Source organism: Tetrao urogallus, assembly GCF_951394365.1.
Source record: "Tetrao urogallus genome assembly, chromosome: 3".
Lineage (NCBI taxonomy): Eukaryota > Metazoa > Chordata > Aves > Galliformes > Phasianidae > Tetrao > Tetrao urogallus.
The window spans coordinates 47160069-47177056 of NC_136815.1; the positions used below are offsets into that span (position 1 = coordinate 47160069).

Sequence of the window (16988 nt, forward strand, 5' to 3'; positions counted from 1 at the left end):
GATTTCCTAATACCGGCAGACTCCGATTTACAGCTCGGTCGCAATGAGGCGAAGCTCAACCACTTGTGGGAGTAGCGGGCGGCAGTCTACGATGGTGCTGAGAGTGCAGGACAGCAACAAGATGGGTCTTCAGACGCCTCAAATGTAAGTGGGGATGGTCACGTCGCTAATAACGTGTGCGCAAACCTCAGACTCGGTGGCTTTACTGCAGCGAGTAGCATCTGAAAAAGATGGGAGCAGTAAGAAGAAAACCCTCTGTAGCCAAAGGCTTCTGCACAAGTGCTCACGTTCTGCGCAAAATATAAAAATAATTAATTTAAAAAACCACCAAAAATCTCTAGCTTAACTTATTGGTTGAGTGAATATGAATTTAAAACTCAATAGTTCTCAAAAATACTATGTTGTTGTTGTTAGTTGGCTTGGGGTTTGTTTGTTTGCTTTTGTCTTTTTTTTTTTTTTTTTTTCTTTTTTAAAGACCTTTAAATGACCAATCTGCTCTCATCTATGTGTTTATGCAGTATGGTCAGCATATAATTTAAAACCCAGGCTGGTTGTGGCTCTGGGTAATCCGGTCTGGTGGTTGGCAACCCTGCACACAGTAGGGGGTTGAAACTAGATGATTGTTGCCCTTTTCAACCCTATGATATGATTCTATGAAATCTAAAATTTCACTTATGTGCCTGTGGCACATCTCACATTATAATGGTTTTTTTTCTTGCATATTTGCTAGGTGGTTGGGGGGTGGCTGGGTACTTGATGTATAAAATGTACACTAATAAAACTGGCAGAAATGGCCTTACTAGTGGATAAATAATGCATTAAAATCAGCTGATGCTTCTAAGATACTGCTGTCCTGAAGCTGGTTAGACTTTAATTAATGTGTTTATACCTTTCTTATGTAAGCAAAAGATGAAATGGTAGAAATAGTCATTTGAATCCTTCTCCCTATCTCTCAGGAAGGACAGAGGAACGTTTGGAAAGCTGAGCATGAGCAAAACTACGTCTGCAACTTCAGAAAGGAAAGTCAGCTTTTTTGGGAAGAGGTATTGATAGCTTCAGATCAATGTGCTATAAATTAAAACAATCTCATAGCATTTTACAGTTTTACTTTCTTGCTACATTTTCATTATGGGGAAAAATGGATCTGAGGCCCTTAGGTGTTCAGGTCTGTCTTCCTACACTCTGGTCACTAAATAACAATGCTGTGGAGCAGGATCTGCTTAAATAGTTGTTCTTCCTCTTGGGAATGCAAGAGGAGAAACATGCACTGCAACGCTTAAGAGCTGCCCAAGACATTGGCCTGTTTAAGGAAGAAAATGTCCCACTCAGTACAGACCTGGGAGATGTTTGCATTAGCAGATATTGATAAAGCTTTCTAACAATGCTAGTCTGACTTCCTACCTCTATTTTGTCTTTTCAATTCAGAGGAAAAAAAATGAGAAAAAACCAAAAAATGCTAGCTTAAGCTTAAATCAGGTAGTAATCTTGTGAAATTGGAATCAAATCAGCATTACTCTCTGCCTTAGTTTCTTTTTCCCTGTACAATGAAAACCTTACAAAATCATATCATCTTAGTTGACAGTTTTCTGTTTTAATGTCTGCAGGTAGCTTCTTTCATTCAGAGTTCTGCTTTTCTTCTAAATGTTCCTTGAGTATTTTAATCCTCAGTTTCAACAACTTACGTTGTTTGTTTCTTCACCTTTGGCTTATCTTTTTTTTTTTTTTCTGCTCTGTGAAACTTTATTTCAATAAACTGAAGAAAATATTCACCTGTGATGTAGTAATCCCTCTGTTTTATATGGGCATCATGACTTCTATGGCTGGATGTTGTTCTTTAATCTTTCTACTTAGAGGATTGCCTTCAGTTTAGCCCTTTGCATGACATATGCGAAAAATATATAAAACCAGCAAATGTAAGGATTTGTATATAACCAAGAACTCTGTATTTGTGTATTGTCACAAAGAAATGTATTTATTTCTTGTTCCTAGAACTAGTGGGGCTGGAGGTTCACGCAACAGTCAGTATGGTATGTTTGGTACAGAAAAGATCAAGGATCCCAGGCCACTTCATGACAAGGCATTCATCCAGCAGTGTATCAAACAGCTTTGTGAGGTAACTCATTAACTTATTTTACAAAATTGTTTATTAGGCATTAAAAGCACTACTCAAAATATTTGGTTTTCTGATGGTTTCAACTATAGATTTTGTTGACTAGCATGCCATTTAATATGTATATTTTTCTTCCCCAGTTTCTTGTTGAGAATGGTTACGCCCATAATGTCACTGTAAAATCACTACAGTCTCCATCTGTAAAAGACTTTGTAAAAATCTTCACTTTTATCTATGGATTTCTCTGCCCTTCTTATGAACTGCCTGACTCAAAATTCGAAGAGGAAATTCCCCGAGTTTTCAAAGAGCTTGGGTAAGATCCTTATTTATATATTGTGCTGAACAGCTGCAGTAAAGCCAGAAATGACTAATCTAAGGATTCTGTATGAAAACTAGGGAGAATGGGCTGACTTCTTTATTCAGATTTGACTGAAACTTTGATGTTCTGATTACTTTGCTTTACTTTTGTTTGAGTTTACTCACTTGTTTCTAGATATTTTTTTCTTTGAATTTGCAGAACTGCAGACTCTTGGAAGCTTGCTTTGTAACTTAAAACCTAAGTAATTATTTCTATTAGACTTTGAAAGGCCGCTTTACTAAATGGAAATTGCTTAACTTTATCTTAACTTGTTAGCTTTTGACAGCCTCTTCTGGCTCATTCTATTTAAATCCAAGCACCAAAAAGAATTCCAGATTGTTGCCTTCTGTTCATTTAAAGTCATTATTTTTCTGTAACTTCCTGCTTTAAATGGGAAGTGAGAGAAGCAGAAACAATAATGACTGCTGAGGTGAAAAATCCCGCTAAGTAGTGAGTGTTTTTTATCTAATCTTCTTTAGTGCTGTAAACATTTGGACTCATCAATGCTCCAACACTTTCCAAGAAAGGAAAAAAACACAACCTGTTAGTTGTGCATTTTCAGTCTTGTAGAACAGTATTCTGCTTCTGTAGATTTGAGCCCATGATTGTGTCAGAGCGTGAGGGTTCCTTACACGTATACATGTTCACTTCTCAGTATTTCAGTAAAATTCTGTTTAAACCTACAATATATGAAACTGCTGACCTCACTGAAATATTGAAAAGGAACTTGTTCTCAAGAGGCTTTACTCTGTCCCACAAAGACTGCAATCTAAATTTAAAGACCAATTCAAAAAAAAAAAAAAAAAAAAAAAAAAAGACATTTACTTTCAGATCTGACTTTAAGAAGTCTTCCGAAGCAAAAATATTCATATTCTAACTCTCATTTTTTAAAAATCCTCAAGTTGAGTGGTTTATGAGCAATGAAACTGTCATTACCAACTGTCATTCACCAGTACAGGTTGGGGGATGAGCTGCTGGAGGGGAGCTCTGCGGAGAGGGACCTGGGTGTCCTGGTGGACGACAGGTTGGCCATGAGCCAGCAGTGTGCCCTTGTGGCCAAAAAGGCCAATGGCTTACTGGGGTGCATTAAAAGGAGTGTGGCCAGCAGGTCAAAGGAGGTGATCCTCCCCCTCTGCTCTGCCCTGGTGAGGCCTCATCTGGAGCACTGCGTCCAGTTCTGGGCTACCCAGTACCAAAAAGACAGGGATCTCTTGGAAAGAGTCCAGCGGAGGGCCACGAAGATGGTGAAGGGCCTGGAGCATCTCCCCTATGAGGAAAGGCTGAGTGAACTGGGTCTGTTCAGCCTTGAGAAAAGGAGACTGAGAGGGGACCTGATCCAGGTCTATAAATATCTAAGGTGTGGGGGGCAGAATGGCGAGGCCGGACTCTTTTCAGTGGTGAGTGGAGACAGGACAAGGGGAAATGGCCAGAAACTGGAGCATAGGAAGTTCCGCACAAACATGCGCAAGAACTTCTTTACAGTGAGGGTGACGGAGCACTGGAACAGGCTGCCCAGGGAGGTGGTGGAGTCTCCTTCTCTGGAGATGTTCAAGACCTGCCTGGATGCCTACCTGTGCGACCTGGTGTAGGGAACCTGCTTTGGCAGGGGGGTTGGACTTGATGATCTCAGGAGGTCCCTTCCAACCCCTACAGTTCTGTGATTCTGTGATTACGTCTGGATTCTTATTCTGTGCTATTTTAATAACTTGGTACAGCTGCCAGTCTAAAGATGCAATAAAAAATGCACTTCTATTCTTTGGTTTGTAGAGACTGTCAATATGTCTTTAGTTAGAAGTATAGATATGTGATCCATATTTAGAATATTAATACTTCTATGCAGTTTTTATAAAGATTGCCTATACTAAAACTGCATGACTCTAAGCTGCTTGTCAACCACTTTTCTGTGTTCAATGTGCATTTGACCCAAGAAGGAAACTTGCTCTATAAGAACAGGACTTCTGCCTCTCAGTTTCTGTTGTCATGATAGAAATCTGTCATGGTTGACCGTCTACTGGAGTAAGCATCCAGTGGACTATTAATGCCTCCTTTGTATTTGCTGACTTCTTTGAGGTCTTTGTATCATCGTGAATCACCCCATGCTCACAGACTACCCGCTTCTTTTCCCTAATACTGCATTGCCTATCTTTCCTTGTGTAGATCTTTCAGAAGAAAAATAATCTGACCTGAAGTGACTTGCTACCAAGACCCAAAGCAAGGTTGAAAGTTGAGTAGGAAAGGACTAAGGAGTACATAAAGTAATAATTCATGCTTTTTTGTAAGAGTCCTTAATTGTTCCTAATCTCTGCATATGCAAAAAAAAGAAAGCCAGTTTCGTGAATTACATAATGGGAAACCTATGATAATGGAATAAAGTCCTGTGGTATGAGAACTCTCCTTTTCTTCTCTCAACATACAGTGTAAAGCACAATTTAATTTGTTCTTCCTTGTTTGGCTTGATCTTAATGTAAAACCTTGCTCATTCTGCACAGCATTTAAAAATGTTTTCTCTTGTAGGTACCCTTTTCCTTTGTCAAAAAGCTCCATGTACACAGTGGGAGCACCACACACCTGGCCTCAGATTGTGGCAGCTTTGATTTGGTTAACTGACTGTTTCAAGGTAGCATCTGAGTTCTTTAAACCAAATATTTCCACATTTCAAACTGGAATTTTAATTGCAGGTGTCTTAGTAGTGTTTTTACAGTTTCCTTTATTTTATATGTGAAGGAAAAGGTAGGTATTCTTACTTGCCTCTTGGGAGCTAGCTCATACTTTTAGTGAATTTAAATTGATTTTTTAATGTTATATTATGGCATTATTTTTTTAATTTTTTTATTTTTACTGGATAAATTTCTGTAAGAGGAGAAAAGCTGAGTGGTGCTGTTGACACACTAGAAGGATGGGATGCCATTTAGGGGGACCTGGACAGGCTTGAGAGGTGGGCCCATGCCAGTCTTATGAAGTTCAACAAGGCCAAATGCAAGATCTTGCACCTGGGTTGGGGCAATGCCAAGCACAGATGCAGGTTGAGTAGAAAATGGCTTGAGAGCAGCCCTGAGGAGAAGAATTTGGAGTTATTGGTTGATGAAAGATTCAAAACAAGTTGGCAACGTGCGCTTTCAGCCGAGAAGGCCAACCATATCCTGTGCTGAGAATCTTGACCAGCAGGATGAATGGAGGTCTTCATGCTTGTTCTATGTATGTACACTTGTGCCTTTCAGTTGTATGCTGCCATGAGGGAAAATCCATCTTCATTTGACGATGGGCAGAACTGGGGAGGAGAAACTGATGATGGAATTGTACATAACAAGGTACTATGAAAAAGTGAATATTGTCAGAACTGTTCAACTGAATTTTGCCATATGCTGTAAGAAAACAGTATGATCTAAATATGGTAGAATAAATTGAATTGGACTATGGTTGTATATTCTGTTCAGTTTCATATTTTCAGAGTTCTCTAGGAAATACAGCATTATATAAAATGCTTTATCAACTAGTTTCCTGACAGACATCCTGACCAGTTGAGGCTGGGTGTTAAACTCAAATGCCGCCTTCTCCTAGTTGCTATTATTATTGTGGCAGCTTTGATTTGGTTAACTGACTGTTTCAAGGTAGCATCTGAGTTCTTTTTTGCGGAGAAAGGACTCTTTGTGCTGTTTGTTTATAGTCTTAGCAGGACCTCAGGTATATCTCCATTTAGTACTTGAGTATCCTACAGTTAACAGCAGTACAGTGTAAAGGTTGTAAAATAAATTATAAATATGACTCCCATTCATACTTATTCAGTTTAAAATTGGTGTTAATATTTAAATTTTTAAGATGCATCTCAAGCACCTTGCTTGCTTTCTGTTTTATTATCTATTACTAGTATTATTTGAGTTTTATTTATGTTTTGGAAGGGATATTCTGCCAGTACACTTCAGGTTTGTTTGTTTGTTTCTTACTTAAGAAAGAAAAAATAAAATAAAATTTGAAAGAATATCTGCAGCAAATTATTTTTGAGTAACCTTCATCTAATTGTAGAAGTAATTCTCTAAAATATCTGGAGTATAAAGTTCATGTTTACTTAAAAAGCATGTTAAACAGAGCTACTGTTTATATTATGTAGCTTCAGAGTATCATATGTTTCAAGGCAATTATTAAATATTCTATCTACTATCTTTTATCAGTGTCCCAGAAAAATGTATGCAGTGTCTGTAGAAGTTTGTTAATTATATGAATTCTAGATACCTTCTTCTGCCCTGATACTATCTTCTGACTTTGTTTAATGAAATAAAAAAAAAAAAGTAGTACAGCCAAACCAGAGATATGTATTGTATCAGTTGTTTAATTCCAATAGTTGAGTATGTTTAGATGAGCTATTTACAACTCTTTGAGCCTTCATGGAATCTATTGAAATTGTTCTCAGCTTTTCATGGACTACATTGTAAAGTGCTATGAGCACTTCATGAAAGGGGGAGATACTTACGAAGAATTGGATGCAGAAGTGCAGTCAAAATTAAGTAAGTTTTTGTGTTTTAATGAAGTATTTGGTTTTGTTATTAGGCTATTTTCTCCTAGCATTAGTTTTCCTCAATTTTCAAGCAAAAGTGATCTAAGATAAAGAAATGTGGAATTCCCAAGCACCTCAACTGTACTGACTTAATTCTCTTTTCATTCGCTGTTAACAATACAGACAGATGGGTCATGTTCTGCTGTCAGATGTATGTGTGAAACTATTGTTTTCAATGGTTTTGTAACAGAAAAGCAGCTCCTCAGGTGCAAATTCCATCTGCACCCTTGTTTCTGGCAAAGTATTTGTAAAAAGTAAATAAATAGACAACAGACAGCTCATCTGAAGAGTAAGAAAGTTCAGCTGCTGTTCAGGTTGGATATTAGGAAAACACTCGTCTCAGAAAGAGCAGTGAGGCCGTGGCACAGGCTGCCCAGGGAGAGGTGGTGGAATCACCATCCCTGGAGGTGTTCAAGAAACAGAGAGATGTGACACTGAGGGACATGGTCAGTGGGCGTGATGGTGATGGGCTGACAATTGGACTAGATGACTTCAGTGTCTTTCTTCCACCTTTTATAATTCTAAGAAAAGTTCTGAAAACAGTAGAAGTTCCAAACTCTGTTGTGAGGATTTCCATACATGCTTCAGCATGCATCTGTTTAGCTTCAGTGAGCTGGAAAATTTTTCATGTTTCATCACTTAAGGAAACATAAGTAGCATATAAGAACAAGCAGGGAAAAATAATTCCTGCTTTCAAAGCTCTTCTGTGAAAACAGACTAAGAACACACTCATTGCCAGCAGGATCCATCAACTGGAAAAAAAACATATATTATGAGACAGTTACCACATATTTGTAGGAAAAAAATTATTTATACCATTGTTTGGAAAAGACTGAGGGGAAGTAAGCAAAATTTCAACATGCAAGAAAGCTCGTGATGAGGAAAGGAGTATTCAAATAAGACAACTTATGAAGCTTAAACAGAGGAAACTTGTCTAACAACTATCCTGTTGTGTGGGTCTTACGAGACTCTGGAATCTAACATTACGGGAATTATTTTTCTTGTGTGACAGCAGAACTGTTTGTTTTGTCCTGTTTTTTGCCTATTTATTTTGTAATGATAGCTTTTAGGTAGGTTTGTTTTTGTTTTCAGATTAAGACAATCTGTTTGGTAACAGGTATTCACTATGCCAATGGTAAGGCAATTACTCAGATTTTCTGAATAGGTGGTGACAAACAGTGGAGATTGATTTATAACCTCATTCTTTCTTCTTTCCCACGCTAGAGGATATATTTAATGTAGATGAGTTCAAAATAGAAGGCTTAGCAGCAGAAAACAAAAGACTTCATGAAGAAATTGCAAGACTAGAAAAAGAAAGGGAAAGTGAGCCGGTTAGTAAAGTCTGTCTGTCCTTGTGTGTATGAGGGGTTTGAATTTTCAGTTGTTGAATTTTCATCTCTTTAATGATTTTACAGTATTCTAATTAGACTTGGTTATTACAGACTATGCTGTTGTAGTAGAATGCTTTTACTATGGAGTCACTATTTGTTTAATATTGAGCAGATATTTTTCAGCTAAGATCTTGCACTGACTGAAATATTAATAATATACTTCAGACAGTTTATCTGAACTTCAGTGCTATCTTTTCAAAAGATGTTGCTATGAGAACTTTTCAGTGGATGAGAGCACAGAATTCAGTGGTAGCAAACAGTAAAAATACATTTCTGGAGAAGCATTTTGTTTCAGAAAGTGGCTTCTGTTTTTAATACAGCATAGACCAAAAGTAGTACTGTAGGTGTACAGCTAGCAAACTGAAAGTTCTGTCTACTGTGCAAAATTTGTGTGTTGTATTCCTACTTTCCTCACCCTTTTGTCTCGTCTGCCTTTTGTATACTGTATACATGTATAATGTATACTTAAGCAGTGAATTACCTGCAGTAAGAACATTTTATGCAGTGCTTAATGCAAATCAAAAGTTTGAAATACTGAAATACAACAACTAAGTTACGAACCATCTTTTCAGCCTCTTTTGCTATTCTGAAGTCTAACTTGCGTCAGCTGTTACAGAGAATTATGAACTTTTTTTTGTATATTTATACTATTGATACTGACTGTAATCTACCATTCTGTCTGGAGAGGAGGATGATTATTTTAGATTAATACTGCAGTGATTGTTCTTTGCATTCATTTACTAGGATCGTTTAGTATCGCTACGAAAGCTGAGATCTTCTTTTCAAGCAGATGTTCAGAAATACCAGGCTTATTTGGCTAATCTGGAATCTCACACAACCATCCTTGATCAGAAAATGAAAGGGGTTAATGAAGAAGTTGAGGCAGCAGGTAAGGTGGCCTTGGTCACAAATATTTAGTGAAGGCAGAAATAGATTTTAAAAATAGTTTTTAATTCTTAGCTTCAGGGATGACTTTGTGTATGATGGTGCTACAAATAAACTCCAAGATTAATTGCTAATGGGGAAAATTTTTTGCAGATAACTGCTTATATTCTAGAGAAAGGAAATTTACTTATTAAAAAAAATACTGGGAGGTGAGCCTTAACTGTACAGTTTGATATTTTTACATTCATTTTTACAAATGTTTTGTGAAAACAGAAATGGAAGTAGAAGCAATGAAGCAGGAGAATGCACGGCTCCAGCATATCTTTGATAACCAAAAGTACTCAGTTGCGGATATTGAGAGAATAAATCACGAGAGAAATGAGTTGCAGCAAACCATTAATAAGCTAACTAAGGAACTCGAAGCAGAAGAACATCAACTGTGGAATGAAGAGCTAAAATATGCTAGAAATAAAGAGGCGGTATGTGAAAACCCTACCTACCCTACCACAATGAGAGATGGCTATCAGTATTCATGATGTGTCTTTAAGCTTGGGACTTGAGCTATTACTAACTTTTTCTAAATGATTTAACAACAACATGGGTGTATCTTGATAGTGAAAAGAATGGCTAGAATATGCACCACTGTAAGCTCTGACTCCTACAGCATCGAGAGCTTCAGTAACGTTAGACTGAAAGATAGATATGTTGGGACTTTAGAGCAAAGAAGTAATGCAAAACTAGTGCTTTGAGTTAATGTCTGCATGTGTTTAGAGACAGATTGGTGCCTTACATGTAAATTATAAGAGTTTAAGAGGCACTTATATAGAATGAAGAAATGTGGCCCTGTAGGTGGTGGGATTTAAAAACTGCTGCTCTGCTAGATATTTGAAATAAACAAAAACACATTTATTTCTTTTTCATTTAGCAGAGCTGTGCTTTCTCTTGCTCTTGGTATTAAATTCCTCATACCATACAAATATAAGCACATATCAAGCAATATTTTTCTAGTTACATTTGCATATAGATAGTTCTTGTGTCAGAAAACAGAGATTTAATAAGCTGTGTCTAGAGCTACACTCAAGTTCAAGTATGTTATTAGAACATGTGACTATGTGATACTTCCCGCCAAAAACAATCATCAACATGATGACTAATTACTGTTTTGGCAACTTGCTTAGAAGTAGTACATGTTCATTCTCCACTGTCAATCCTCAAAATGCTGATGCAGGAAATAATGCAGCAGGAGAGAAAACCACAGGAGGAAACCATTTAGTCTTACCCATACACTTCAAGTAATCTTGCAGAGTAAGCTCTGAAAGAATCAGAAAACATCCATTACTGTGGAACATACAGAACAACTCAGAAACCTATTTGAAGTACTATATGAATACTTTTCGCAAAGCTTTTCAGTTGTATTTTTTCCATGACTGTTGCCCTTTTAATCTCTGAACAGATTGAAACACAACTGGCAGAGTATCATAAACTGGCTCGAAAGCTGAAATTAATTCCAATAAGTGCTGAGAATTCTAAAGGGCATGACTTTGAGATTCATTTTAATCCCGAGGCAGGACCAAATTGCCTAGTCAAATACAGAACTCAGATTAAGGTAAGTAAAATCAACACTGAGTGTCTATTACCACTCATAATAAAATTTCAGTGTTTTCGGGGAATGTTGGGAACTCCTCATTAAACTTCATTGAGAACTTCTGTGATTGTTATAATTACGTTTGTGGTACAGGGAGAAAATTTGATATTGGTGGGTACAGCAGCCTAAGTTAAAAAGTGTAGAAGAAAAAAAATCTTTAGTTTAAGCTGACAAACTGCATTATCTAGATTTTCTTCTATGTGTATAACAGGCTCCTCTTATGGAGATTGTAAACCAAACGGAGGAAGAAATTAGGAAAGCCGTTCAGCGGAAAATGAGTTTAGAGGACACTTTGGAACAGGTATGTTTTTTGCTTAAAGAAGACAAGTACTAAGATCCTGTAATGTTACCTGCTGGACTCACCTGACCATTTTACACAGGCTATTTGTGTGGTTTTTTTTGGAGGGGGAAGTAGTGAGAAGATTGATTTAATTGTGTTGGAATGTAAAAGCTTTTGTGTGACTTAAGATCTCCTTCTGTTGGATGGAATAATGTATATTCCCTGTGCTGAAGATTATGCAGTTACATATATTTGATGATAAACATTGGAAAGACTTGTTTAATAAGTTGTCTATTGCAATCAGTGGATTACCACTGATAAGAAGTAATTGGGGAAATTTTTAGCAATATTGGGTTCAGGATGGATTGGAAGAATTTCATGTTGTATAGCATGCTGACATACACATTTCCATGTCAATAGCTTAGAGCACACACACAAAAAAAAAAAAATCCTACAACAGATTATCAGCAAGTGTTTAATGGTCTAATTTTTATGCTGAACTTAATACAGGGATTCTCAAAAACCCTGTATTTTTTTTTTTCTTATTTAGACAAAGTCAGTATGTTTTGGTTGAAATTAACCTGAAGTTTGAAGTACTAAAATATGGTTTAGGAAAGTACTAATATAAATAACTTGCATATTCAGAGCTGCATATTCAAAACCCACTGTTGCAGAATTTTCATTTCCAGTGCAAGATCTTTTACACATAGTGCAAAAACTTTTATTGGCACTGTGTGCACCAGATATGGTGTAAGCCTCCCCCCTTTCTCCCCCCCATAGGCAGACCAATGCACTGCCAGTCTCTGAACAGCTGCTACCTTGGAAGCTTAAAAAAGATGAAATTGTTCTTCTCCTACCTCAGTTTTTCTTACAAAGCATTATAGCATGTAGGATGGAATACTCTTTTGGCTAGTCATGGTCAGCTGTCATGGCTGCGTGCCTTCCCAAACTCACGCCTACTCCCTAAAAACAAAATGCAATACAGCCTGCTATGATGAAAGCTAATGTCACCTTGGCCAGACCTGGATTAACAAAGTGTTTCAGGGCTGCCATACGTTGTCTGTGATGGCATGGAGTTACAGGTAGGAATTCCTTTGGAATTATATCTGAAGTCACATTTTCAGGTGAATGCAATGGTAACGGAGAAGAAAAGCAGTGTGAAAACACTGAAAGAAGAAGCAGAAAAGCTGGATGATCTTTACCATCAGAAGCTTAAGGTAGAACTTTTCTATACTTTTAATAACAGTTTATTGTTGATAACATTATCTTTAAGGCTTGTATTTATATGTAAGAATTTGTTTTGCTTGTTTGCTTGAAACTTTGCTCTCAGCTCTTGCAGAAAATGAAATCTTCTCTTATTCAGAAATATTTGAGTGCTATCTTAAGAGTCAGCTTCCACTTAACATAATCTGGTATCATACTTTCTCAGAGCCTGTAAATAAATCATAAACTACTACAACCAGTTATGAAAGTCGCCATGTCCATCTCCTGACTTCAGGATGTCTCAATGCATGTGTTTTAAACAGATTCTACAGTATCTGCCATGTTTATGCCCTGTATGTAACAAATGCACTAACCGTTTGTAATGAACCTGTTACCACATTTAAAAATTAAGGAAAGCATTATTTAACTAATAGCATATAAAATACATTATTGATGTAAAGTTGTTTACATTTTTTTTTCCTCTAGAATGTGCTTCCACTCAGCAGTTACACTGCTTAGGTGGATTGATTTAAATGAAAGCTTTCAAAAATACCTGAAATTTACCTTTTGATCTAAGTAATTGCAAACATATTTTCTGAAGACAAGTTCATAAAATACTCAATAGCAACTAGATATTTAAAATAGAATACAATCATTAATTTCTCCTGTAATTTTTCAAGTAATATGCATTAGACTTTATTATTGCATAGTTATTTTTTAAGGTTTCAGAAATTCACCAGAATTAAGTGTTTAATGAAGGTGGAATTTGGTTTCATTCTGCTAAATATACTGTTATCAATGATATTTGCATTGGATAGATCACAGAATGGCTTAGGTTGAAAGGGACCTTAAACTCCTATCCAGTTCTGACCCCCTGAAATGAGCAGGGTTAGATCAAGCTGCCCAGGCCGTATCCAGCCTGGCCTTGAATGCTATCAAGGGATGGGGCATCTAAAGCTTTTCTGGGCAGTTTTTTCCAGAACCACATCATGCTACAAGTAACGAACTTCCTCCAAACATTGAACCTCAATCTCCCCTCTTTTATATTAAAACCATTCCCCTGTTACTATTAGACTGTGTAAAAAGTCAGTTCCCCTCCTGGTTATAAGCTCTCTTCAAGTACAGGAAGGCCACAATGAAGTCTCCCTGGAGTCTTTGCTTTTGCAAGCTAAAAAAGCCAAGCTCCCTCAGCCTTTCTGTGTAAGAGAGGTGCTCCCTGTGCTTTGATCATCTTTCTGATCCTTCTCTAGTCCTACTCCAACAGCTCAGATAGATGATAGCTCTAATAGATGATTGCTTGCATTTTCTAAACACATTTCAAAATAAAAAGTGAAGTCTTTTCCTTTTTTTAGTCAAAAATTATTTTGTTGTTTCTGATGTTTCATTTATAAAATATTTAGAAAGTCTGTAAGTAATCTCTTTTTAGATTAATTTTGAGGGAAAATAGCTTAACACGCTGACCTAGAAATATTGTAAGAGAAATAAGGGAAGATTAGGTTGACTTTGAGTAGAGGAAAATGAAAAACAAAACAAAAAAAACTTGAGAAAACTTCAAAGTTGAATTGGGGAGAGAGGAGGTAGACGTCTATTGTGGTTTCCCATTTGTTTTTCTGAAGGGAATTTGAGTTCTGTGTGTGAAGCTGCTTGTGTGGTAAATTCCTAATTCAAGTATTGGGATGAATAACATATAGGGGAAAAAATAATACACTATTTCTTTCCTAAAATGTGATCTGTTATGTGATATTTTGTTTTCTCCCTGACATTTACAGGAAGCAGAAGAAGAGGAGCAAAAATGTGCAAATGAGCTGGAATTGTTAGAGAAGCATAAACAATTACTTGAGAGCGGTGTCAATGAGGGTCTCAGTGAAGCCACAAATGATCTGCATGATATTCAGAGACAGTAAGATCCATAATTTCTGTTTGTGTAGATTTTTTGGGGGGAGGGGGGGAGGGAGATCATTGGATATACTTAGTTTAGCAAGACTGTCTACTATATCAGCACTTCTGTTCTTTCATGTAATTTTTGTTTTTATGTCCATATGATGGAGCCAGGCTTTTTTCAGTGGTGCCCAGTGCCAGGACAAGAGGCAGTGGGCACAGACTCTAGCAGAGGAGGTTGTTGTGATGTTTTTCTTTTTCTCCAATGCACCAGGAAGCATTTCTTTGCTGTCTACATGATGGAGCACTAGAACACACTGTGCAGAGAAGTTGTGCTCAATGAAATAGCTGTAACTTGAGTTGGCACGGCACTATGCTGCACCCTCCCTGTGTCCTGGTTTCAGCACAGACCGTGCCGCACCAATGTTTGGTTGTTGCTGAGCAATGGGAGTATGCTTGGGGCCAGACTAGGCTGCTTGGCAGGGCAGAACCTCCACCGTGATGACACGGGGCAGAGGTGGCTGCATTATGAGATCTGCCAGGGCACGTGTGGGCTGCAGCTTGGATGTGTCTGTTCTAAGGTCCAGGCAAGTTAGTACAATATGGTCCTTTTTTCTTCTAGGTCAGATGTATTAAAAAATATGTTAAATAAATCTAGCTTGGTTTGCATTAATACTAATAGGAAAAATGATGGCTAAAGATAACAATATATGTAACTTGATAAAGAAATTATTGTAGATGTCAGGAAGTTTAGAATTAGGGGCTTGACTTTCAGAATGTCTTTATTTTTCAGATATCAAATTGTTATGCAAACAACAACAGAAGAGAGCAGGAAAGCAGGTGATAACTTGAATCGTCTCTTGGAAGTGATTACTACTCATGTAGTATCTATAGAGGTAAGATGAAGTTCAATACCCAGAATTACATCTTTCTAAAGATATTTATAATTGCAGTTAAGGACATGGACGTAAGAACTTTTCCTGTCCAGTAAAGTATCTGTTAATTAAATGTGGTAGTAAAAAAAAAAAAACAGATCTATGTTCAAGTAGTAGGGCTTGTCATAGGTGGTGTGCCACAGGGGTCAGTCTTGAGACCAATGCTATTGAATTTCTTTATTAATGACACAGTGATATTGATTATAGAGTAGACGCCTAGCAAGCTTGTTGATCACACTAAGCTCAGTGGTGCAACTAATACAATAGAAGAAAAGGATGTGATCCAGAGGCATCTGGACAGGCTTGGGGTGTAGAACTGTGGGAAACCAATAAGATTCATCAAGGCCAAGTGAAAGATACTGCACTTGAGTTGGTACCATACCAGATGTGTGTACAGACCTGGGAGAAGAACTCATTGTGAGCAGCCCTGTGGAGAAAGGCTTTGGGGGCCCTGGTGAACAAAAAGCTGGACAGGAGTCAGCAGTGTGCTCTTGCAGCCTGGAAGGCTGACTGTATCCTGGGCTGTGTTTAATTTTTAAAAAAAAAAAAAAAGGTAACCAGCAGGGCGATGGGGGCTACTGTCCTCCTTCACTCACTTTGTGAGCAAGTACTTCATCCAGGCCTGGGGCCCTGTCACGGAGTTGATCAGATCAATCTATGTCCGTGACAGGGGCGACAGGCCTCTGCCCTCCCCCCCCACCCCAGTCCCACAAAAAATGGGAAGGAAGGAAGGGAGGAAAAGAGCAGCGGCAACAATCTATGGAGGAAAACTTATTTTACTATAATATCGGAATACAAGATAACACAATATATACAATTTAATTGAAATTGAGATTAATAAATCAGACAAGATGAGAGAGAGAGTTCCCGGGACCGATTCAAACCTGAAAAGCTTGGAACGGCTAGGAAAGCACCCTCCAGCACCCACTGCAAGGCAGCAAGAGAGCGCCCCCCCCACCCGGAAGGGCCAGATCCCGTGACTGCTGTAATGTACAGGGATAGGTACTTGGAATTGGGGCAGTGACACTTTAATGCCCTGTACACTACATGATGTTTTGATGTGGAATACTGAAACCCAAAAATAAAAAAAATAAAAAAAAAAAAACAGAAAAACATAGAACCATGACATTCCACCCCTTATTCTACATCATTACATCATGCTTAAAATATATACACATATATATACAAACAAACAAAAAATGATTAAAATGCATTACTCACACATGGCTATATATATATATATGTATATATATATATATACACATAGAATTAGTAACTGCACTCCCCCAGCATCAAGTTTCCTTGTGGTACACATTGAACATCCCCATTCTTCTGCATTACCCACCAAGTGGATCCTGGTCCCTGGGCAAAAACTGTACCACGGAGAGGTTTGCCCTTTCCAGAAGCTGGAAGAACCCAAACTACCTTTCCTAACATGTTCTTTACATGTACAACAGGGACTTTATCTCCTTCTACGGTATGTAGGGAACTGGATTGGTTAGGACCATCACGATTGATAGATCCTCTGGTATTGACTAACCAGGTAGCTTCTGCCAAATGCTTCTCCCAGTGCTTAAATGTTCCGCCACCCAGTGCTTTTAGCATCGTTTTTAACAACCCATTGTATCGTTCAATTTTACCAGAGGCTGGTGCATGGTAGGGAATATGGTAAATCCACTCAATGCCATGATCTTTGGCCCAAGTATTTACAAGAGAATTTTTGAAATGAGTCCCATTATCTGACTCAATTCTTT

At 37.7% G+C, this 16988-nt stretch overlaps 1 protein-coding gene across 1 annotated transcript in view; it reads left to right on the top strand.

Annotated features, from left to right (window-relative positions):
* Nucleotides 1–43: 43 nt before the first annotated feature.
* The window catches only part of NDC80 (NDC80 kinetochore complex component), a gene marked incomplete at both ends in the record, with an annotated part of 29159 nt that continues 12214 nt past the window's right edge, over nt 44–16988 (top strand). The window contains 15 exons of the mRNA XM_079533413.1: nt 44–144; nt 957–1043; nt 1990–2113; nt 2251–2423; nt 4983–5085; nt 5687–5776; nt 6874–6967; nt 8242–8348; nt 9153–9297; nt 9567–9772; nt 10747–10899; nt 11150–11239; nt 12343–12435; nt 14191–14321; nt 15093–15195. Of these exons, the coding sequence (XP_079389539.1) occupies nt 44–144; nt 957–1043; nt 1990–2113; nt 2251–2423; nt 4983–5085; nt 5687–5776; nt 6874–6967; nt 8242–8348; nt 9153–9297; nt 9567–9772; nt 10747–10899; nt 11150–11239; nt 12343–12435; nt 14191–14321; nt 15093–15195 (1800 nt within the window). The remainder of the gene's footprint in view (nt 145–956; nt 1044–1989; nt 2114–2250; nt 2424–4982; nt 5086–5686; nt 5777–6873; nt 6968–8241; nt 8349–9152; nt 9298–9566; nt 9773–10746; nt 10900–11149; nt 11240–12342; nt 12436–14190; nt 14322–15092; nt 15196–16988) is intronic.